This window comes from Haliotis rufescens, unplaced genomic scaffold (assembly GCF_023055435.1).
Source record: "Haliotis rufescens isolate VD_foot unplaced genomic scaffold, xgHalRufe1.0.p SCAF_8, whole genome shotgun sequence".
NCBI lineage: Eukaryota > Metazoa > Mollusca > Gastropoda > Lepetellida > Haliotidae > Haliotis > Haliotis rufescens.
This window is the reverse complement of record NW_025964372.1, coordinates 47,180,024-47,204,483: the sequence shown is the minus strand read 5'-3', so window position 1 is coordinate 47,204,483 and position 24,460 is coordinate 47,180,024. Positions and strand designations below refer to the sequence as shown.

Sequence of the window (24,460 nt, the reverse complement as noted above, 5' to 3'; positions counted from 1 at the left end):
CATGTCATCAATCCCTATTGCGTGGATCGATGCTCATGATATCAATCACTGGGTTGTCTGGTCCAGACTCGATTGTTTACAGACCGCCGTCATATAGCTGGAATAATGCTGAGTGCGGCGTTAAACAACAAACCATCTAATACATTAAATTTGTGTCTGGTAGGATAGGTAAAATATATTGGTGCTATTAATTGGGTTCTAAGATCATTATATGTTTTACACATTGTATTGTATCAATATTGTTTGTATCTACAGAGAAATTCATTCACGAATGATGTTTCCATGACTACAAAATGGCAGCGACTGACCATGATTTATATTTACTTCAGTATGTAAAAACTAGGATCTGTATGTGCAATCAGTGCCAATCACTGTCAAACACTGTAGCTCCCGGTATATTACAATACAGATACCTGTATCACAATATACTGCAATACAAATGTTAGGCCAATACACAGCCCTCATAAATACCATGGAGAATTCTTACCCACCTCTTCATGCACCAGTGGAACATGGAGATATTCATGATGCTAGCTTTGGTTGCTTCTTGTTTTAGTTTTGTTTTGCGTGTTGCTTACTGCCGCACTCAGCACTATTCCAGCTATATGACGACAGCCTGCAAACAGTTGAGTCTGGACCAGACAATCCAGTGATTGGTACTGTGAGCATCGATCCATGAGGTCTGGGTACGATGACACAAAATCAACCTAATCTGACAGCCTGATCCATTTAGTGGTTTCTTACAACCAACATAGGTTGCTGGGGAACTATTCTAACCCGGAGTCCCCATGTGGTGACTCTGTTAAAATCACCAAAAGGACAAACCGATAGAAGTTGATTTAGACTTCTAGAGGTGGTGGAGCAGTCTTGTGGTTGCACATTGTGTGAAACCCAATTTTCTTGTTCCCATGTGATACTGCTGGAATTTGTGAAATGGAGACTAAAACCAAAACAACTCTCTCTATTTATGAGACCTGTTTCTCAATCCACCAGAAGGAATGGTGGTAATTTGAATAGCACAGGGTCAAGGATACAAGGGGAGACGAAAAACAGCACAAAAAGTAACACTAACAAGGTCAAGGATATCAGGGGAGACAATAGCATGAATGGTAATACTAAAGTTAAAGAGTGAAGGCCAAAAGGGGGGACAACTGACCTGGTGGACTTGCCGGTGACTGTGTCCGTTATGGTACGGAGGAAGTTGGGAGGTTTGATGAGTTCCTTCAGCACGTTTGACTCCACGGCCAGTGGGAAGCCATTGTCCAGCATCTCGTCCAGGAGCTGAATATAGTAGGGTACAGCAATGGTCAACAGGTGCACATCTCACCAGCAATATTGACCAATGTTTCCATAACACTGCATATTAACTGAACAGAAGGAAACAGTTGTTCTCGGTTTGTTTAGGTACAGCTCGTCCAAATACACTCATCGATTAACTTGGAAGTGCTCGCCCAAACACACCCGATGCTATACCACTTGCGCATGTTCTTTTTTGTCATAACCTCAAAGTTAAATGTAAAGGAGATAGAACATTGGAATATTTTGCACAAAATTGATGCCAATTTAGGAGATCAAATTTAGTGTTTTCAAATTTGAGGTGGTCTAACTGTAGATCAGATACCTCTTCTCGTTATTTGGAATGGAGTGCTTCAGATAGTGTTCCGATAATAAATCTTGACCTTGAGTAATATTTGTAACATGTTGCACTACCTGTGACCCATTGTGGAACTTTCTCAGATAGCTGACCTATTTACACATGTGCAATTATGCATTCCAAAAGAATACTGTTCGTAAAGTCTCCTTGTCTGCATGGTAGAATTACTATTGAAATACCATGAATACATGTACAGCAGTTCAAGTATTGTGTCAGTCTGGCTACCTGATCATGATGAGGAAGACACATCTCAAAACCTTACCTCATAGACTATAACATTGTGTTCCTTACCTCATAGACTATAACATTGTGTTGCTTACCTCATAGACTATAACATTGTGTTCCTTACCTCATAGACTATAACATTGTGTTGCTTACCTCATAGACTATAACATTGTGTTCCTTACCTCATAGACTATAACATTGTGTTCCTTACCTCATAGACTATAACATTGTGTTCCTTACCTCATAGACTATAACATTGTGTTCCTTACCTCATAGACTATAACATTGTGTTCCTTACCTCATAGACTATAACATTGTGTTCCTTACCTCATAGACTATAACATTGTGTTGCTTACCTCATAGACTATAACATTGTGTTCCTTACCTCATAGACTATAACATTGTGTTCCTTACCTCATAGACTATAACATTGTGTTCCTTACCTCATAGACTATAACATTGTGTTCCTTACCTCATAGACTATAACATTGTGTTCCTTACCTCATAGACTATAACATTGTGTTCCTTACCTCATAGACTATAACATTGTGTTCCTTACCTCATAGACTATAACATTGTGTTCCTTACCTCATAGACTATAACATTGTGTTCCTTACCTCATAGACTATAACTTTGTGTTCCTTACCTCATAGACTATAACATTGTGTTCCTTACCTCATAGACTATAACATTGTGTTGCTTACCTCATAGACTATAACATTGTGTTCCTTACCTCATAGACTATAACATTGTGTTCCTTACCTCATAGACTATAACATTGTGTTCCTTACCTCATAGACTATAACGTAGTGTTCCTTACCTCATAGACTATAACGTAGTGTTCCTTACCTCATAGACTATAACATTGTGTTCCTTACCTCATAGACTATAACATTGTGTTACTTACCTCATAGACTATAACATTGTGTTCCTTACCTCATAGACTATAACGTAGTGTTCCTTGAGCTGGGACTCGGTGCATTCACTGAAGTAGTCCTCGAATGTGTCACAGATCCGGTGTAGAAACTCCACCACAAACAGCGGGGGAACTGATACATAGACAGGGTTGTACTGGAGGCTGAATATTACATCCAACACACATAAACATGAAGAACTGATGCAAGTCTGCTCCACTGTTAGTCCCGTTTGACACAGTGAGTGAGTGAGTGAGTGAGTATGGTTTTACGTCGCTTTTAGCAATATTCCAGCAATATCACGGCGGGGGGACACCAGAAATGGGCTTCACACATTGTACCCATGACAGGATTCGAACCCGGGTCTTCGGCGTGGTGAGGGAACGCTTTAACCACTAGGCTACCCGACCGCCCCCGTTGGACACAGAAAAATATGGATGTTGGAATGGTGGGAACGTTTAAATTAAAGCATGTACTAATTGCTACATGCTGATATTCCTACTCACCCTCAGTGGTGGTGACAGCCACGAAGTAGAGGTTGTTCCTGTAGATGTTGATGAGGTAGTGGTGGGGGGTGGGGATGACTGGCGGCACATCCTCAGGGCAGGAGGCCTGAGAAAGAGAGACCGACATCATCACTGTTAATGCCAGTCCAATAACCAAAACCAACCACACATTGCTTCTTTTATTCTTCCTCAGCTTACACCACTCACATAAAAACAACCTGTCATGCCGGCCGGCACATGCTTACACACTTTCTCACAACACAAGATTTTCCCAGCAGCCCCACTAGCTTAGCAGATGATATATCAACAATCACCTACACCAGCAGTGCATGATAAAGGCTCTGTGGGGCCGACATGATATGCATTACCGTATTCGACGTAATAAGCGCCCCTCTCTAATAAGCACCCACTACGATATTTGCTATATATTGGCTAGCGAACAATCCCAATTAGCACCCCTTCCAATCAATGTACACAAGACTTATTTATTCGTGTATTATACGCAATCGTGTGTTATATGCACCCTTAATTATGGGCAATATAAATTCTGGAAAATATATCTGTCGTGTATAATACGTACAGACTTTTCTTTTGTATCATTTCAGGCTGTCAGCATAAACCACGAAATTTACAATCTTTCAACTCTGTTTTTTTTTCACCAAAATTATATTACAATAAGAAACCCCTATATTTCTAATTTTGAGAGCACCCTGGGTGCTTATTACGTTGAATAAGGTATTTAGGCAAACAGTCTGTGACTTTAGCCACAAGTTCGAAGACAAAAATCGAGCAAAATTACTTCTGGTCTGTAAGATCACCTTACACAAATCATATACTACGTGAACAGAAACAAATAGTTGTTCCCGGTTTGTCTTGGGACAGCTCGACTAAACACTCGTCGTATAACACCTTGAGGTGCTTTTGTGAATCTTATGAGTCTGATGCCATGTATCTCATGACAGACTACATCCAACAACTTAACATTGACTGCCGACATATTATCGTTGACAGACAACATCGATAGGACTCCAGTCAAGAGTTTACTTTCCTAAAATAAAAATAACTTCCATTATCAAGAAGAAAATTCACCTTTATTCATTGATTTATGCCAAATTTGACAGTTTATTTATTATTTTTTCACAATCATTTTCAGGTCATTCTGTAACAAGTACAACTGTCAGTAACTGTACGTAATATTTCATATATACAGTAAACTATGGTTATAACATTTGTATAACAAACTCAAAGGGACTACTATTTTTAGTTTGTTATAACAGTAGTTCGTTATAAGCACATATACAGCATAACTACGGCAAATAGTCAGGTCTAAAAAGTTAGTTCGTTATATCCGTCAGTTTGTTATAAGCGTGTTCGTTATAACCGTAGTTTACTGTGATATAAAATAATTTCATAACTAGTACTCTCAGTACTAATAACAGTCTCACCGCATATCGAGCTCACCTTATTCTGGGCTTCAAAAAAGTAGTCACATATTGATTTGTGTATCACACTTTTCCAATGCTTTTCCATGAACACATCTCTGAAAAAAACAACAATGAACAAAGGTAAGTAAGACAGTGTCGTAACCAAGGGGACCATCTCGCCATACCTCACAGGACCTGATTATCAAAAGATGAAAGGCCACCCTATCAAGCGTAAAAAGCACAAGAAATAACATTTTATTTAAGTTTTGATTCCAGAATTTCAACATTAAGTCATCGGAGTTGTGAGGTTGGTCATTCTGTAAATGTCTCCAATAAAAGACATCTATCCATTGTAACATCATCTTCACTTATTTCCAATAATAAGATCTTGTATTCAATGACTTGTCATCCTGATCACTGGTGATAATAACATTTGGGGGGAAATTCAAAGAGCCTGGGCAAGACTAAATTAGATCAGTGTGTCATCATACTGACATTTCAGGCTTTATTCAAACCCTGTACACCTTGCTAGTAACACATGAATCTCATAATACAGCAGAGACATTATTTTTTCAAGACTAATCCAGAACCTTATTTAACACGTCCTCAGAAATGGTAGCTAGTCCTGCTTGAAAAGACAAAAATGTTTACAATGTCTATATTTTCTGTCGGTTTGATTTGTAGCAAACTGAAGCATTGAGAACTGGTCCAGTGTAATACTAATAGCCCTCAAATCCTCAAAGTCGATGAAGACTACCTTAATTGCACGTTTACTTGTCCTCAGCACAAGACAACTCAGTAGTCTTGTGCTTGCAGACTACTGTGAATTTCGAAGGCTGAATGTGAAATATTTATTGTTTGGCAAATCTCCACCTTTTGCTTCCCACCCCGACTGACCTGGATGGTGGCACCTAATAAGACCCCTAACTTCCCCAAACAGACTTTCAAATACGAAAGCAATTCAGTAAATTATTTCAGGGTGTATAGCATGACTCTATATTATCATTGGCTCAATATTATCACGGTAAATTAAATTGGTAAATCTTGTAATCCACACACCCTGTCGACTGTTTACTTATGGGAATCTAAGCATGATATTTCATTGCTTGATCAAATACTGGACTCGTTGCGGTATGTCACGGCTACTTGTAAGTATACACGTTAACTTTTTAATGATAGTTTTTTGGAATGTTTTTGAAGTGAAATTACCCCTACCTGTTTAGACGAAGTCCCTTGACCCAACCTAGGTCGTATGCATACTGACTATGCATAATCCAAACAGGAAGAAATATAAACAACATAAACCACACGTATCACACCACAAAATAGCCATACTGCAATACAGAGTTGACCGCCCTTGAAACGCTAATGACAGGTACTTTGTTCACTGAACTCAGTAGAGACTATCAGCATCGATCAATCCTAATTTATGTGTCAATAAATTTGAACAAAGAACAACAAACATTTGGCGTATGACATATTCAAAAGGTTAGTTAGCATGCACCATTATGAACCATTATAAATAATATAGCAATAATATAGCATATGATCTTACTGAAAATAAATGAGTAACTAAACCAGGGGCAACTTTCCAGCATAATGACAGAAATTGACTGACCATGCGATCCGTTTTAGACTCGTTTTCGACAAGCATAGGTTACTGGGGACAGGGCGTAAATATGAAAAGGGGAAACATTGACTTGATAGGTATTGAATGGAAAATTCATTTATGCTAATACTGTAATCGTGCACATCACAAGTGCATATCCTGAGCAATCTCATTAAAATCAGATCTTAGTTCTCGCTATCGCGAAACAAAGATCTGAGGATATCCCATTAAGGGTCACGTCAGAATGACCTTTCATCCAACCAATCAGAGCGTCGCTTACCAGAGCATGAAAGTGACAGCCGGAATGTGTTTTCTAATCATGCAACCACGAAATATTTAACGACAGTTACGGGTTTTATGATTATATCCATACAATCTAGGCCATCTATAAGCCATTCCAGAATATTCTTCTTAACAGTTTTAATTTTTTTAATCGAGAATACGTCAAAATATGTTTCGAAGCGTAGTCGCCAGTTTGAAACTAGTGTCGTAAAGCTCGAGTAAGCTGCCTTCTGATTTCTTGACGGTCATTTCAATGGTCGGTCAAAATTCGCGAAAGGCTGTTCTCCGTAATTGGATGTCCTCAGATTTTTGTTAACGGTAGCAAAAACTATGATATGATTTTAATGAGATTGATTTCCTGAATAAAAGATATCTTTACGTCCTGACTTGTGTGCAAGAGATGTGCTTTTTAGGTAGAATTACGTCACAGACTATGGTTGTGGGGATTCTTCTATTACCGTTTTCGGTTGTTGAAATTATTTTACGTTGTCGATCGTGTTAATGAAATCACAAGTGTGTACAAGAGGCATAAACCTCCCACCCACATGACCAAACGTCACGGGTCTAATTTACGGATCGCTAAAACCTGGAAACAAAACGCGTCAAACATGTCTTTGCTATAATAAACACACAACGTATTCATGATGCCATACCCGCTGTTATTAATGACGAAAAGGCTGTGAATCATCGTGAAATATGCCACATAGAAGACGGTCTCAAGAGACGGAAGAACAACCAAATACTAGGGGAAGTTACTCTTGTCATTTCCGTTTGAAGTTAAAATATCGAAAACGTCTGCATTTAAAGGTTCCGAGTTCGAATCCCTTACTATCGAGCACACATATTTACTTTTTATTTTGTTTTGTTTTGAAAAATGTTTGCTCGGGTATTTTGACGTAAATACCCTTACATCCCCACGTGGTTGGAGGTACCAGGGCAGGTTCTTTTTGCAAAGTGTAACATACAAATAGAACATTCAATATGGTCTCTGATTCAACATTACACAATGTTATGTTCTGTGAGGTGATCATTACACTCACTTTAAAATATGTTATAGTGTTCTGACAATTCCTTTGTAAAATGATCAAAGTGGTAGTTGCCTTCTGTTCCTCAATATATGTAAACAAAAAATTTTGCAATCATCAAAAAATAATTTACAGCTGCTGTGTGAGAGTTTTCTGAGATTTTTTTAGCACCAACTGGCTTAAAAGTCAGTGATAACAAAAATGCCATATGACAATTTTAGTATATTAAACACATTCCTTCAAAACTAGTTGACAGTACCTCCAGAAACATACATGGTAACTGCTCAGTTGTATCAATTTCTCCACACAGCTTACATGTTTAATGGTTTTTTATATTAATTCTATGCATATACTTGTGACATCTTAATAATTAAAAAAGGTTGCTATTGTTCATCTGCTTGATCTAAGTGATCTACTATTGTTGTGGACAAGAAGATCAAAGAAATATTTAGACATCAAAGGGATCGTATCAAGATGAATACCATTGACAAGTGAGAAACTGTGAGCATTTACTGGAGTGACGGACTTTATATTAATTAAATTGTGTCCAACTGTCCTTTTAACAGCATTTACAAAAACAGAATATTTGTGTTGCGATATATTCAAATTATATTTTCCACTTATTGCATTTTTAGAAAGAAATATCCCACTTTAATCCAACAGTTCCCTTACAAAAAAAATAACCAGCTTACAAAAAACGTGAGTGATCGCAGCTTATCAAAAACATTTTAAACAAAAATGTTCAAAAGACATTGAGTCTGGAAATATCTGGTCTACACAACAGCTGCTTGCTCAGGTGTTCCATGTGATATCATCTGTGTCAAGAACAGCTGACTGCTCAGGTGTTCCGTGTGATATCATCTGTGTCAAGAACAGCTGACTGCTCAGGTGCTCCATGTGATATCATTCCTGTCAAGAACAGCTGACTACTTAGGTGCTACATGTGATATCATCTGTGTTTAGAACAGCTGACTGCTCATGTGTTCCATGTGATATCCAAGTCAAGAACAGCTGACTACTCAGGTGTTCCATGTGATATCATCTGTGTCAAGAACAGCTGACTACTCAGGTGTTCCATGTGATATCATCTGTGTCAAGAACAGCTGACAACTCAGGTGTTCCATGTGATATCATCTGTGTCAAGAACAGCTGACTGCTCGGGTGCTGCATGTGATATCATCTGTGTCAAGAACAGCTGAGTACTCAGGTGCTCCATGTGATATCATCTGTGTCAAGAACAGCTGACTGCTCAGGTGCTCCATGTGATATCATCTGTGTCAAGAACAGCTGACTACTTAGGTGCTCCATGTGATATCATTCCTGTCAAGAACAGCTGACTGCTCAGGTGCTCCATGTGATATCATCTCTGTCTAGATCAGCTGACTACTCAGGTGCTCCATGTGATACCATGTGTCTGGAACAGCCGACTGTTCATGTGTTCCATGTGATATCATCTGTGTCTAGATCAGCTGACTACTCAGGTGTTCCATGTGATATCATTCCTGTCAAGAACAGCTGACTGCTCAGGTGCTCCATGTGATATCACATGTGTCAAGAACAGCTGACTGCTCAGGTGCTCCATGTGATATCATCTGTCTAGAAACAGCCAACTGTTCATGTGTTCCATGAAATATCATCTCTGTCTAGATCAGCTGACTACTCAGGTGCTCCATGTGATACCATGTGTCTGGAACAGCCGACTGTTCATGTGTTCCATGTGATATCATGTGTCTAGATCAGCTGACTACTCAGGTGTTCCATGTGATATCATGTGTCTCAAGAACAGCTGACTGCTCATGTGTTCCATGTGATATCATATGTGTCAAGAACAGCTGACTGCTCAGGTGCTCCATGTGATATCATCTGTGTCAAGAACAGCTGACTGCTAAGATGTCCTATGTGATATCATCTGTGTCAAGAACAGCTGATTGCTCAGGTGTTCCATGTAATATAATCTCAATATAGAACAGCTGACCGATTAGGTGTTTCATGTGATATCATCTCTTTAGAACAGCTGACTGCTCAGGTGTTCCATGTGATATCATCTGTGTCTGGAACAGCTGACTGATCAGGTGTTCCATGTAATATCATCTCTTTAGAATAGCTGACTGCTCAGGTGCTCCATGTGATATCATCTCAGTCAAGAACAGCTGACTGATTAGATTTTTCATGTGTTGACTGCTCAGGTGTTCCATGTGATATCATCCCTGTCTACTCAGGTGTTCCATGTCTAGAACAGCTGACTGCTCAGGTGTTCCATGTGATATCTGTTTAGAACAGTTGACTGCTCAGGTGTTCCATGTGATATCATCCCTGTCTTGATAGAACATGTGACTGTCATGGTAGAATGGAGAAAAACATAGTGATTTCAATGTTGAGTTAGGTTACCTTCAGATTGAACTCTGCTACATTCAAAAGCTGAAGCACATTTGGTTCACATTCAATTTGGCATGGTAATCTTCCTTGCTCGAGGTAGTCACTATCCACTAGAAGCCCTTTGTTCTCTAGACTACCCCCAGCCCAATAGCTTTTCTGAACTACTGTGTCCAACATTCAATGATAAAAGAACAAAATCAACATTCTTCATGAACATTTATTTCACATATAGTTCAACATCTCATTGTGCACAATAAGTCAGATCGTGTAAACAAACTCAACATAGTAAACAGACAAAAGTGGTGGACCACAACTTCACTTCATCGCTATCATAAAATCACTTAATACTTAAAGTCTCAGTGACAACAAAGAAAAAAGGATTCTAAGAAATGGTAAAAATACCCAAATTCCATTTCTCCAACACATTGCCATGATGAACACATTTCCAAGGTCACTCCTTGTTCAATAGAAACCCAATGTACTAATAAATATGAGGACAATATTTCACAAATTTCAAATAAATCTGTAGTGCCATATCCATACTTCAATTAATATAAATAAATTGATTCCAAAATTTAGGGACAGACTGAATAATTTCCTTCCTAAAGTAGTATGGTTTTATATTGATTTTGGCAATATTGCGGCCATGTCACACTAAAAATGGGTTCACATATACCCATGTTGGGAACTGAACCCAGGTATTTAGTTTGATGAGCCAACACATTAACCACAAGGCTACCCACCTACTCCAAGTAAATGAATAAAAAAAATGAAAAATTCACAAACTAACATTGAGAGACCGTGGTTTAATGCTACTTTGGAAAGAAGTTCAAGCATGCCACTGCTTCAATTGAGAGGAAAGCCCGAAGTGATGCAGGTCCTAGACGTTTACCACTTTGGTGAAACCCATGAGCTGACAAATTAGAAACAATCAAGGCGAGCTGGGATTCGAACACATAATCATTGGTTCCTGGTACTCCTAAGGGACACAACTCTGACAGTGGAGTGCAGCTCCTAGGGCAACTAGGCCACCGTGACAAATGATGAAGTTCTGTCAAAATCTCACACGATGACATCATCAAAAAGCCTGGAATCAATAGTCACCCACATTGTGCACTAAAATGAGTGAGTGAGTTCGGTTTTTTACGCCGCCTTTAGCAATATTCCAGCAATATCACGGCGGGGGACACCAGAGATGGGCTTCACACATTGTACCCATGTCGGGAATCGAACCCGGGTCTTCGTCGTGACGAGCTAACGCTTTAAACACTAGGCTACCCGACCGCCCCATGTGCACTAAAAGTGTTTAAAATTCCTGCAGACACCCGGACTGGCAATTCTAATACAATCTGAATAGTTGCCAGTCCTGATGTTTTTAACACTGGCAAATACAGCTTGTGACGGATGGTTAGGAAGAGAGTATCTTCAACACTGGTATAATCATAAAACTGTTATGTGAATCTGTATGTGCAGATGATTAATACAAAGTTTGCAACATGAAGTAACGATACAGAATGAAGCGAGTTGTGAATGCAGAGATGCTAACTCCAAATTGATGAAGTTAGGAATATGTGGGATAACTGTGGCTTAAAATTAGTATTTATTTTTTCTCATTACTAATCACTATCAGGAATACTGTATTCTTTTGACAAAGATTAATTCATCTTTTGATCTGGCTGCATCTTATCTGCCAAACTCTAAGTATTGAAACCTTCCCATCACAAGAAGCACAAGTTACTTCTAACTGATAATCAGTGTGTTCTAGTTGTGAAACTTCTTGTAGCAAGGGCAATAATTGTTGTCTATTTTGTTCGACAAAGTTCAAAATATGTTCCACATAATTGTATTGTTTCAATATATTAGCAGATTTGTGCTATATGATTAATTCCACCCAAACGGAAACGGCTGTTATCACTGTGTATCTCGAAGAAGTCCCAGGCCAAGTATTGAATCAATGTTGGTCTACACGTCACGTTCGTGACACATCTCAGTAGAAATCTTTGTCTTACACTTTGTAACAAACACAGACAAAAATGTAAACAATCTTCAGTTTCATCCGCGTAAATGTTTCAAATGAAACATTCATGAACACATCCAATCCAGTATGTCTGGGTCCATAAAACATCCATGGTCTCTTGTGCACAACATTGTAAGTTCTCAGTTGTAGAACAGGGATGATCCTCCATCAAATTAGTCCTGATCTCCACCACCACTTCCTCCGCTGCCACTTCCTCCACCAAAGGAGAAGCCCCCACCCCCACTCCCAAATCCACCTTGCTGCCCACCTCGGAATCCCCTTCCACGTCCAAATCCACCCCCACCTCCACCCCCACCTCCGTATCTACTTCCACCCCCACCAAATCCTCCTCCTCCTCCTCTCCCACCCCGACCACCTCCGTAACCGCCCCCTCCATATCCTCCTCCTCCTCCTCCCCGGCCACCTCCGTAACCACCACCGCCATAGCCACCACCACCTCTTCCACCCCCATATCCTCCTCCTCCTCCCCCCCGACCCCAATACCCTCCTCCCCCACTGCCATGTCCTCCTCCACCATATCCCCCTCTCCCTCCACTGTATCCACCTCCTCCTCCTCCACCAAAGCCCCCTCCCCCCATCCGGGGCACTTTGGCGGGGGGTCCTCGCATGTTGTTGCCTCCCCTGTGAAGAAAACATCTTGTTATCAAATCTACAAGCACACATGATATGCTCTGAATGTGAAAGTAAAATAAAGTATGCAAGTTGATTGGAAATGACTACAACAATATTAAGTTACTTTAAATATTAATCATGAAATTAATGTCACCAAATTAATTTGACTGCTGACACCGAGCCAAAACAGTGTCAAGAAACTATACTGAACAAAAAAAGTTAGGGATGAAGAATATTTTTTCGGATATTTTTATGAAATTGTGTGCTCAGTCTTAACTACAAAAAATATGCCAACAATATTGATTATTACTAAATTTGTTTGTTCAGTACAGATAGAGGGGTGTCTGCATGACAACAGAAGCAGCCCAATTCTACCTGCTCCCGAATGACCAAGAACTTTACAGCAAGGAACACGTATCATGAACCCTCTGACTTTACCAGATCATATGACGTCTGACCTCACCAGTATCTACATTCATATTGAATTCCCTCAAATGCAGAACATCTTTTCTAGCTATTCTCAGTAAACACTTCCAGTCAGGTAAAACATAGGCTGCAAGGACTGTTTCACTGTACTCACGATTCCTGGCTGAGCCCAAAGCGGCCAGCGTGTGGGCGGGACATGACTCTCAGCACAGCCAGAAGACACTCCTCCTGGGGCCCCGGCTCCGCCACACCCTCCGGCTCCTTCGTTGACCGCACCATCAGCGCCTCCAGCAGTGGGCGCAACGCAACCACACAAGCTGCCGCATCATACTCCATGCGGAGGTTGATCCTGAAGTGACACATTGACATCTCAGCAACACAGTGACATCTCCCTTTCTGAAAGCCAGATTCTAGTCCTGAACTTCCCCCTCCCCCCCAACCATACTCCTATCTGAACATCCTGAAGTGACACAACGACATCTCAGCAACAGTGACATCTCCCTTTCTGAAAGCAAGATTCTAGTCCACTCACCAGTTGTCCAGCCCTACCATGTCTCCCTGTAAAGTGACACTCACCAGTTGTCCAGCACTACCAAGTCTCCCTGTAAAGTGACACTCACCAGTTGTCCAGCACTACCATGTCTCCCTGTAAAGTGACACTCACCAGTTGTCCAGCACTACCATGTCTCCCTGTAAAGTGACACTCACCAGTTGTCCAGCACTACCATGTCTCCCTGTAAAGTGACTCACCAGTTGTCCAGCACTACCATGTCTCCCTGTAAAGTGACTCACCAGTTGTCCAGCACTACCATGTCTCCCTGTAAAGTGACACTCACCAGTTGTCCAGCACTACCATGTCTCCCTGTAAAGTGACACTCACCAGTTGTCCAGCACTACCATGTCTCCCTGTAAAGTGACTCACCAGTTGTCCAGCACTACCATGTCTCCCTGTAAAGTGACTCACCAGTTGTCCAGCACTACCATGTCTCCCTGTAAAGTGACTCACCAGTTGTCCAGCACTATCATGTCTCCCTGTAAAGTGACACTCACCAGTTGTCCAGCACTACCATGTCTCCCTGTAAAGTGACACTCACCAGTTGTCCAGCACTACCATGTCTCCCTGTAAAGTGACACTCACCAGTTGTCCAGCACTACCATGTCTCCCTGTAAAGTGACACTCACCAGTTGTCCAGCACAACCAAGTCTCCCTGTAAAGTGACACTCACCAGTTGTCCAGCACTACCATGTCTCCCTGTAAAGTGACACTCACCAGTTGTCCAGCACTACCATGTCTCCCTGTAAAGTGACACTCACCAGTTGTCCAGCACTACCATGTCTCCCTGTAAAGTGACACTCACCAGTTGTCCAGCACTACCATGTCTCCCTGTAAAGTGACACTCACCAGTTGTCCAGCACTACCATGTCTCCCTGTAAAGTGACACTCACCAGTTGTCCAGCACAACCAAGTCTCCCTGTAAAGTGACTCACCAGTTGTCCAGCACTATCATGTCTCCCTGTAAAGCGACACTCACCAGTTGTCCAGCACAACCAAGTCTCCCTGTAAAGTGACACTCACCAGTTGTCCAGCACTACCATGTCTCCCTGTAAAGTGACACTCACCAGTTGTCCAGCACTACCATGTCTCCCTGTAAAGTGACACTTCGGGCCCCGAACAGCAGGAGTTGTAGAGGTGTGGCCATCGTCATCTGCTTGCAGGAAACGGCCCTGGTTCTGATCTGCAGCAGGGACATCAGCATCAAGAGTTAAACCATCTAACTTCAGCGACGTCCAAATCCTTTCATGTTTTTAATCAAGGTGCTCACATGATTTGATGCATTTCGCGATGTAAGACTCGTTTTATCACAATATAGATAATGATTATCGATCAGATCGTCCTGACTGGGCGCCACCATTTTGTGTGAAGCAAACGCAAGTGATACGAGAGGTGGAATACGATTGATCCATAGGAGAGGCTTAGAAGGGACACAATTGGTAATAGCCACTGGTGGCGCAACGATCGAGCCAAGTAATTCCAGCCTAGTTCGGCAAGGGTGGAAACTGGACTTTTAAAGTCAGTTAACTCCCTTGCCTCGGGAAGATGGCGACAAGTGTGTTGTATGTGTTCAATCTCAAACTTGAAATATGATTTGAAAAAAAAATATACATACAAAATAGTTAAAACAGTATACTTTTAAATCAACGACTGCACTTTTTTAAACTTTAAATTTAATGTAATCATGCTTATCTGTAAAACATAAGGCCCAACTCCAACTCCATCAAATGATAAACTGATATTACATAAGACATATATACACACAATGCCATTTAGAAAGTGGTCAAATGTAACAAATGTTATATTTGGGATAACACTTTCTTAGTAAAGTACAGATTCTCGTACTTTTTTTAGTTGAGTCCCATCCGGGATTTCCAAAGCAATACATAAGGGACATCTCTAAAAGCTACATCTCTAAAATCCTGGCCATGAAACTTTTTGACAAGATCCTGGTTTACCAAGAACTAACCTTCTCTCCAAAGATGAAGAAGGGTGACGGGAACTTGACCTCGAAGTTGCTGCAGTTGACCGACGACTTGTGTACGAGGGCGGCTCTGCTCTCCGTGGTCAGCACTTTCCGCTTCTCCTTGTGGTAGCACACGTTGGGGTACAGCCCCATGGACAGCAACGTGATGGCCTGCACCACACACAGGCATTACTTAGTGTTTAACAAGGCAATCGGCAATACTCCAGCTATATGACGTTGTGCACATGTCGAGTCAAGGCCAGACCAACCAGAAGTTGATATTATGAATGTCTCACGTCAGGATAGAATGACATGCCATCAATTAAGTCAATGAGTCGGACCACCTGGATGCCGTTGTACAAAGCAATCTTAGCACTAAGGTGATAGTAAATCCCATACCTTAACATAGACTTATGACAGTCGTAGTGCTAAGGTAGTTTTGTATAACGGCACCCTGATCAATTTTAATTCTCTCTTATGACCAGCAGAGGTTGAATGCAACCAATTGCAACCCAGAGTTCCCATCAGGGCATAGCAACATTTGGAATGTTAATTAACGAATAACATATTCAAAATTATCTAGGTGTCACACCGTTCACGACAATAGTTACAGCTCAGCCGAAAATGAGGCTTTACGTGAGGTCATAGTTCACCACAAAAGGTACCAACACGTAGAATTGTTCCAGAATTTTGTTTCAGAATAAACTTGGAGTGACCACTCACAATGTCCAGTCTGTTGTCCGGCCCGGTGAAGTTGAAGCCCATCGGCATCAGGCTCTCGTCCGGGAAGCCTGCATTCACCAGGATGTCGCGCAGCTGATTCTGTCACCATAGTAAGAAATATAGCAACATATACTCACAGCCAAAAGTAACGCGAACCATAGAAATATATAGAGAAATATGTACACAAGAAGAGATGTTTCCAATGTGTACCACATAATGACAAAAGTAACAATCAGTCAAGTGTCACCGCAGAGTGTCTTTATTCTTACCACGATATGTGCACGTAATTTCCAAACTTTACACTCTAATCCTGCATGAGACAAATGGTCACAGATCTATGATGTCAACAGTGATGCGTTCATGAGCATCGGTTCACACAACATAGCAGTATGTTCATTTGTGTGTCAAACCAATCTAATATCTCTTGAATATGAGTAATTCTTCATATATTAACTTAAATGTATGATATTCGCATTTCTTTTGTCTTCTCTTCCTTAAATATAGCAAAAAAGTAGTAGACATCTTAAGACAAAAAAACTAGATATAAAACTCTGGCCTACTTGGTGACCTTTTGATTGAGAAAAGTGTCAAGGCCATTGTGACTCATGACCTACCTTGGCTTCAGACGTCATGCGTAGTGTTTGCAGCGAGAGGGACTTCTGGTCACAGAAATACATCTCACTGTCCTCACCGCCCGATCTGCAACACAAACAGTCTCACTGAGAGTTGTCTCCCTTGCACCCCTATTACACAAGCTCCTTCCAAGCCCGTGGCGCCTTCCTTACACTCTCGGTAACATCGCTGCCACCAGTGTGGGCACGGACATTACAAGAATCTTGAAATTTGCCCAAATGTAGTCATATTTATATTTTTGTTTATGTCTTTGGGAATGCTATTACCGTATTTGACGTAATAAGCGCTCAGGGCGCTCTCAAAATTAGAAATAGGGGCTCTTATTAGAATATTATTTTGGTGAGAAAAAAAGTTGAAAGATCGTAAATTTCGTGGTTTATGCTGACAGCCTGAAATGTTTACAGAATTCAATTGCCCATAATTAAAGATGCACATAACACACGAGTGCATATTATACACGAATAAATAAGTCTTGTGTACATTGATCAATCGGAAGGGGTGCTGACTGGGATTGTTCACTAGCCAAATATTAGCAAATATCGCCGTGGGCGCTTATTACGTCGAATACGGTATAGTGAATTTTGAAAAGGTTTACGACTGACCACATTTCTCAGATGAATTTAGCTTATTATTTGTTTGATCAGATTGGTTCGATATAGCAGACGAACGGAAAATCAACCAACTTTCCCCTTACATTCTTAAATAGCACTACATGATAGTGGTAATGAAACCGAAATTCAAACAGACAAACATAAAAGGTCAATACAACATACAACATAGAATGGAAGGGATCCAAGGACACTAACAAAACTTGTGAGTCAAGAGAAACCATACAAAATGTCAGGTGGAATGCAAAGGGCCATAACTCTGTAATCATATTACGTGCAGACCACTAGAACATATATAGCCAAAAATTTAACTGACCAATGGTGAAGACAACTGAGATGTCAGTACCTGGCCTCCTCCCACAGTTGGAAGGCGTTGAGTAGCGCCACATGGTCGCTGCATCGGCTCCCGGACAGACTCTTATGCACCCAGCCCAGACGCCGCCGGTCGGTCGGTGTTATGAAGGGCTCAGGGAATGTGGTACTTGCAGCTATCGTGCACATCGCATCTCCAACACTGAAGCAAAGACTTGCATTAAACACACACTCATTCACAGTCTTCAAAATTCACACAAGTCCGCTAGCCTGAGACTACTTATTTGGTATCCTGATAATGAGTGAGTGAGTATGGTTTTACGCCGCTTTTAGCAATATTCCAGCAATATCACAGCGGGGGACACCAGAAATGGGATTCACACATGGTACCCATCATGCCCATGTCAGGAATCAAACCCAGGTCTTCGGCGTGACAAGCGAACGCTTTAACCACTAGGCTACCCGACCGCCCCTGGTATCCTGAGAAAAAAAAAAATATTATAAAAAAATCAAAAAAAAAAATCCATGGACTGGTCATACACATGCTCTTTATAAACTTCATTTAGTACTTGTAATGAATATTTGATCACAATCAACTAAACGTCTGTTAACTTTAAGGTTGTTTAGGTCTAATGATCCTGATTTTTTTTAGTCTGTCCGTCGATCTCACATTAAGGAGTCAATCAAGTCAGGCACTGATTTTCCACACCTCCTATCACGCTTTCCTTGACTGCTAGGATTACAGTGACAATAGCATCTGCTATAATAACTTGATCTAAACTGGAAAAAGTCTTCACAAGATATTCCATATGTCCCAATATATCAGTTAAACAAAGAAATCCTTGTGAGTATGTCACTATATTATATAAAATATTTGTCCTTATCTCACTGTATTGTTAAATACAAGGTTATTTCAATTCTTCTACATTTATCTATGGAAGGCACATGACTCATCCTACACTACAATATTCAAGCATTGCCAGATTTCTATAGTGCACCAATGTACCAGTTGTGACAGAAAGCTGAACAGAATGTGATTCTCTGTCCTCGGATCACTTACTAGAAGATACATCCAAAGATGATCATCTTGCCAAGCCGGGGCTCGATGGGAAGTTTGGCAAGGATCTTCCCCAGGGGTGTCAGCTCGTCATTCGCGTCCAGCGCTCGCATATCTACAACACGCAGACAAGTTGAATCCTGACAACCCTACTTTGACAATCTCAGAGATACAAACTAAACGATGTACATCATGACATGATGCAGCTTAGACAGTGACACGTTGTTGAAAGGAATGGACATCGGAGTGAGTTTGGTTTGATGCCGCTTTGAACAGTATCCCAGTTATATCACAGCGTGTCAGTTTCATGTGGCAGGAAAGCCCGAAGTGATGCAGGTCTCAGACATTTACCACTTTGGTAAAACCCATAAGCATGGGTATGGTGCTGTCAAACCTAGAAACCTAGAAACCTAATCAGGGCAAACCAGGATTCGAACCCACAATCATAGGTTGCCGTTGTACATAGCGACCTTAGCGCTAAGGTGATCGTAACTCCAATACCTTAACATAGACTTAGCATTAAGGTGATCGTAACTCCCATACCTTAACATAGACTTAGCACTAAGGTGATCGTAACTCCCATACCTTAACATAGACTTAGTGCTAAGGTGATCGTAACTCCGACACCTTAACATAGACTTAGCATTAAGGTGATCGTAACTCCCATACCTTAACATAGACTTAGCGCTAAGATGATCGTAACTCCCATACCTTAGCATAGACTTAGCACTGAGGTGATCGTAACTCCCATACCTTAACATAGACTTAGCGCTAAGGTGATGGTGACTCCCATACCTTAACATAGACTTAGCACTAAGGTGATCGTAACTCCCATACCTTAACATAGACTTAGCGCTAAGGTGATCGTAACTCCCATACCTTAACATAGACTTAGCATTAAGGTGATCGTAACTCCCATACCTTAACATAGACTTAGCGCTAAGTTGATCGTAACTCCCATACCTTAACATAGACTTAGCACTGAGGTGATTGTAACTCCCATACCTTAACATAGACTTAGCGCTAAGGTGATCGTAACTCCCATACCTTAACATAGACTTAGAGCTAAGGTGATCGTATCTCCCATACCTTAACATAGACTTAGCGCTAAGGTTGTTTGGCACACCAGCACGCAGAGATCTAGATAACGGTTTGAACCACTGAGTTTTTACTCATGTAATGAGGTTGTGCTGTACAGGGTGTGTACATGGCTGTACAATCTTTCATCACCATCGTGACACTGTAGCCACCTACCTCGCAGAGTAGCTTCAGCTTCAATGACGGCATCCAGGGGTGGGGGCTCCACGGCCTTGGCCAGGAACTGGGCAATCGGACCCAGTCTTAGTAGTTTGATTGACAAGGCAAGCTCATGGAGAGGAGTACGGAAAATCTCGGGTGTTGTGTGTTGGTCCAATCTTGAAGAAAATATTTAACAGTTTGAGTTTCGTCAAAAGAATATTTAATGAAAGGTGACTAAATATATTGTTTGAGGCAACAGGGAGTGAGTTGGATTTTATGCAGCTTCTAGTTATATGCCATCAATATCATGGTATTGTCTTCACAGATTGTGAAGCACTATGTGAACATGACTGGCGGATACTGGGCTTCCCCTTTGAGTTGCAGTCCCCAAAACAGTTATAGGCAATGTCGAGATGAAACTACTCTTACATGTTAAATCTTGCCTTGCCACACAGGTGGAAAGCAAAGCCGGGCCTCACTCGACCCCTCTTACTTGTCAAATCTGGCCCTGCTACACAGGTGGAAAGCAAAGCCGGGCCTCACTTGACCTCTCTTACTTGTCAAATCTGGCCTTGCTACACAGGTGGAAAGCAAAGCCGGGCCTCAATTGACCTCTCTTACTTGTCAAATCTGGCCTTGCTACACAGGTGGAAAGCAAAGCCGGGCCTCACTCGACCTCTCTTACTTGTCAAATCTGGCCTTGCCACAAAGGTGGAAAGCAAAGCCGGGCCTCACTCGACCTCTCTTACTTGTCAAATCTGGCCTTGCCACAATGGTGGAAAGCAAAGCCGGGCCTCACTCGACCTCTCTTACTTGTCAAATCTGGCCTTGCCACAAAGGTGGAAAGCAAAGCCGGGCCTCACTCGACCTCTCTTACTTGTCAAATGTGGCCCTGCCACACAGGTGGAAAGCAAAGCCGGGCCTCACTCGACCTCTCTTACTTGTCAAATCTGGCCTTGCCACAAAGGTGGAAAGCAAAGCCGGGCCTCACTCGACCTCTCTTACTTGTCAAATCTGGCCTTGCCACAAAGGTGGAAAGCAAAGCCGGGCCTCACTCGACCCCTCTTACTTGTCAAAACTGGCCCTGCTACACAGGCGGAAAGCAAAGCCGGGCCTCACTCAACCCATCTTACTTGTCAAATGTGGCCCTGCTACACAGGTGGAAAGCAAAGCCGGGCCTCACTTGACCTCTCTTACTTGTCAAATCTGGCCCTGCTACACAGGTGGAAAGCAAAGCCGGGCCTCACTCGACCTCTCCTACTTGTCAAATCTGGCCTTGCCACAAAGGTGGAAAGCAAAGCCGGGCCTCACTCGACCTCTCTTACTTGTCAAATCTGGCCCTGCCACAAAGGTGGAAAGCAAAGCCGGGCCTCACTTGACCTCTCTTACTTGTCAAATCTGGCCTTGCCACAAAGGTGGAAAGCAAAGCCGGGCCTCACTCGACCTCTCTTACTTGTCAAATCTGGCCCTGCCACAAAGGTGGAAAGCAAAGCCGGGCCTCACTTGACCTCTCTTACTTGTCAAATCTGGCCTTGCCACAAAGGTGGAAAGCAAAGCCGGGCCTCCCTCGACCCCTCTTACTCGTCAAAACTGGCCCTGCTACACAGGCGGAAAGCAAAGCCGGGCCTCACTCGACCTCTCTTACTTGTCAAATGTGGCCCTGCTATACAGGTGGAAAGCAAAGCCGGGCCTCACTCGACCTCTCTTACTTGTCAAATCTGGTCTTGCTACACAGGTGGAAAGCAAAGCAAGGCCTCACTCGACCTCTCTTACTTGTCAAATCTGGCCCTGCTACACAGGTGGAAAGAGAAGCCGGGCCTCACTCGCCCCGCTCGCCCCCGTCGCTGCTCCAGGTTGGTCTTGGATGCCCACACAGTGGCATAGTTAGTCATGTTGTTGTGGGACGTGAACAGCTTCATCTTGGCTCTGGAATGATAGGATGGATGTAAAGATGCCAGTCACAAACTGAGTGCATCCATGTATAAGTGTGTGTATGTATGTGTGTGTGTGCATGATGTGTGTGTGTGTGTTCGTGTGTGATGTGTGTGTGTGTGTGTGTGTGTGCGTGTGCATGTGACTATCTGTTTAGGAGCGGATTGGTGTTTATGTGTGTGTGTAAGTGTGTGTGAGAGTTTGAGAGTGAGTGTGTGTGTGTGTGTGGGTGTCTAGGAGTGAGTTTGTGTTTATATGTGTGTGTATGTGTGTGAGTGTGAGCATGTGTGCTTGTGTGTGTGTGTAGGTTTGTGTTTGGAGGGGGAAGCTGGCATGGGTTAGGGTGGCGTGGATGTCTAATGCACCATATAAGCATGCATGGAAAGTATTGTACTCAATATATGCAAACTGTTGTGGAGGAACTTTTTAGGCACCCCTTGTATGGTGGAGAATGGGACCAGGGAACCTATAACAATCGTACAGATAGTCAAGCAAGGAATCCACAACACACAACCTACTTGCAGGAGTCGATGACAAACACAACATCATCTATCGTCACACTGGTCTCAGCAATGTTGGTGGACAAGATGATCTGAAACATCACAAGATGGCAGAGTTATTGCTGCAGTCAGCAATTTCACGGTTTCACGGTGAGTGAGTGAGTGAGTTTTACGCCGCTTTTAACAGTATTCCAGTTATATAGTGGCGTGTCAGATTAATGTGGGAGGAAAGCCCGAGGTGATGCAGGTCTCAAGACATTTACCACTTCGGTGAAACCCACGAGCACGGAATGGTGCTGACAAACCTAGAAACATAATCAGGGTGAACCGGGATTCGAACCCATAATCATAGGTTTCTGGCGTGCCCAAGGGACGCAACTCTGGGCAGCGAATCTTAGCACCCTAGGCAACTGGGCCACCCGTGCCCCCGGATGGAAACTGAAATACTTATGTAGCGGTATTATATTTGAGCAATCTACTCAAGCTTAGTTTCACATCTGTAGTTGGTGACTTCGTCTTGTATGGATCAAAGACTCGGTGTTGGTCAAAATTCAGAATCTTAGGGGTTGGTACAACTCAAATACACACATGATGGCACATTGTTTAAACTGTTTAGTTGAAAACACCTACCTTGGTGACTCCATCTGGCACGGGGTCAAAGACTCGGCGCTGGTCCTCCCTGGGAATCTGGGAGTGAAGGGGGAGTACGCGATACGATGAGCTTCCTGGGAACACAAACCATGATAGTGTCAGGGAGATCTAACAGACTTAGGGTCACCAAATTTATGACCTTTCTGGATCCGGACAAATGGCAACGAGAAAGTGAGCTAAAGAGTTGTCATAGTTTTCTGATATTATTATTCTTCCTACGCTGCTTAAACAACTGTGAGACATACATGATGTCACAGTAGAATGCTATGATGCTATGTTTTGTTTGTTTGGTTTGGTTTGTGGTTTAACGCCACTCTCAGCAATATTCCAGCTATACGACGGCAGTTTGTAAATAGTCAAGTCTGGACCAGACAATCCAGTGTTTGATATCATGAGCATTGATCCATGCAATTGGGATACAATGACATGCAACAACCAAGTCAGCAAGCCTGACCACCCGATCCCGTAATCGCCTCTTACGCCAAGCATAGTCGCCCCCAGGATTGCTATGTGAACTACACTGCCTCGGAGTATGAAAATAGATGCTATTGACTGACCAAACTCGGGACTGCCCTCCAGGTGCTTCTGCAGGGAGAAGATGAGGTTCCAGCCCGGCAGGAAGACCAGCACCGCCCCCGGCACCTTCAGCTGCTTCAGGTACCGCAGGATGGACTCGATCAGCTCGAACGACAGCTCCTTCTCGTTGAGCTGCGCCATGGCCACCTTGGTCTGTGGGCTGTAGTCACCCGACAGAATCAGGTTGCAATTCTCCTGAAGAACATGAAGTGATGAGAAGGTGTTACATCATAGAAAGTTGCAGCTGTTCTCTACAACAAATTATAGTGGAATATGCTTAAACCAGACGCACGAGAACAATAGTGTAATATAGTGAGGTCCAGATTAGTGAGAGTCCCAGAGAGTTGCAGCCATTGCCGTTAGGACTGGCAAAAAAGATTGATAATCGGAATTATCATTGTTCGGAATTATCATTGTTTCGGAATTATCATTGTTCGGAAGCAATATTATCGATTATCGATAATACCTTACATAAACTATTGTAATGAAATAAAGATTAGATTTACCAAAACAGACTTGTTATTGTCAATAATATTAATTGCTGAAGATGGAAAGTAACAGTTACTCTTTTTGTTATATGTCAAATGTCCACAAAGTAATCCCTGAATAAATGTGCCAC

The 24,460-nt window shown here is 42.2% G+C and overlaps 2 protein-coding genes across 8 annotated transcripts in view; both read right to left on the bottom strand.

Moving 5' to 3' along the window:
* Positions 1-7,377, bottom strand: part of LOC124152780 (AP-3 complex subunit mu-2-like) — a 33,587-nt gene extending 26,210 nt beyond the window's left edge. For all 5 annotated transcript variants that reach the window (XR_007219335.1, XR_006863554.2, XM_046525837.2 and 2 more), the window contains exons 1-5: positions 7,268-7,377; positions 4,761-4,839; positions 3,300-3,405; positions 2,816-2,928; positions 1,157-1,281 (exon numbers count right to left, since the gene is read on the bottom strand). Coding sequence is in view for 3 of the 5 variants with exons in the window: in XM_046525837.2 (XP_046381793.1) it covers positions 1,157-1,281; positions 2,816-2,928; positions 3,300-3,405; positions 4,761-4,839; positions 7,268-7,302 (458 nt within the window). In the remaining 2 variants the exon portion in view is untranslated. The remainder of the gene's footprint in view (positions 1-1,156; positions 1,282-2,815; positions 2,929-3,299; positions 3,406-4,760; positions 4,840-7,267) is intronic.
* A 2,841-nt stretch (positions 7,378-10,218) lies between these two features.
* LOC124152737 (ATP-dependent RNA helicase A-like) overlaps positions 10,219-24,460 on the bottom strand; it is a 49,158-nt gene continuing 34,916 nt past the window's right edge. For all 3 annotated transcript variants that reach the window (XM_048388851.1, XM_048388853.1, XM_048388852.1), the window contains 13 exons: positions 23,823-24,036; positions 23,245-23,339; positions 22,633-22,706; positions 21,956-22,108; positions 20,198-20,358; positions 18,947-19,058; positions 17,921-18,088; positions 16,948-17,032; positions 16,334-16,432; positions 15,614-15,781; positions 14,712-14,827; positions 13,246-13,440; positions 10,219-12,674 (listed from right to left, as the gene is read on the bottom strand). In XM_048388851.1, the coding sequence (XP_048244808.1) occupies positions 12,206-12,674; positions 13,246-13,440; positions 14,712-14,827; positions 15,614-15,781; positions 16,334-16,432; positions 16,948-17,032; positions 17,921-18,088; positions 18,947-19,058; positions 20,198-20,358; positions 21,956-22,108; positions 22,633-22,706; positions 23,245-23,339; positions 23,823-24,036 (2,109 nt within the window). In that variant the 3' untranslated portion in view covers positions 10,219-12,205. The remainder of the gene's footprint in view (positions 12,675-13,245; positions 13,441-14,711; positions 14,828-15,613; positions 15,782-16,333; positions 16,433-16,947; positions 17,033-17,920; positions 18,089-18,946; positions 19,059-20,197; positions 20,359-21,955; positions 22,109-22,632; positions 22,707-23,244; positions 23,340-23,822; positions 24,037-24,460) is intronic.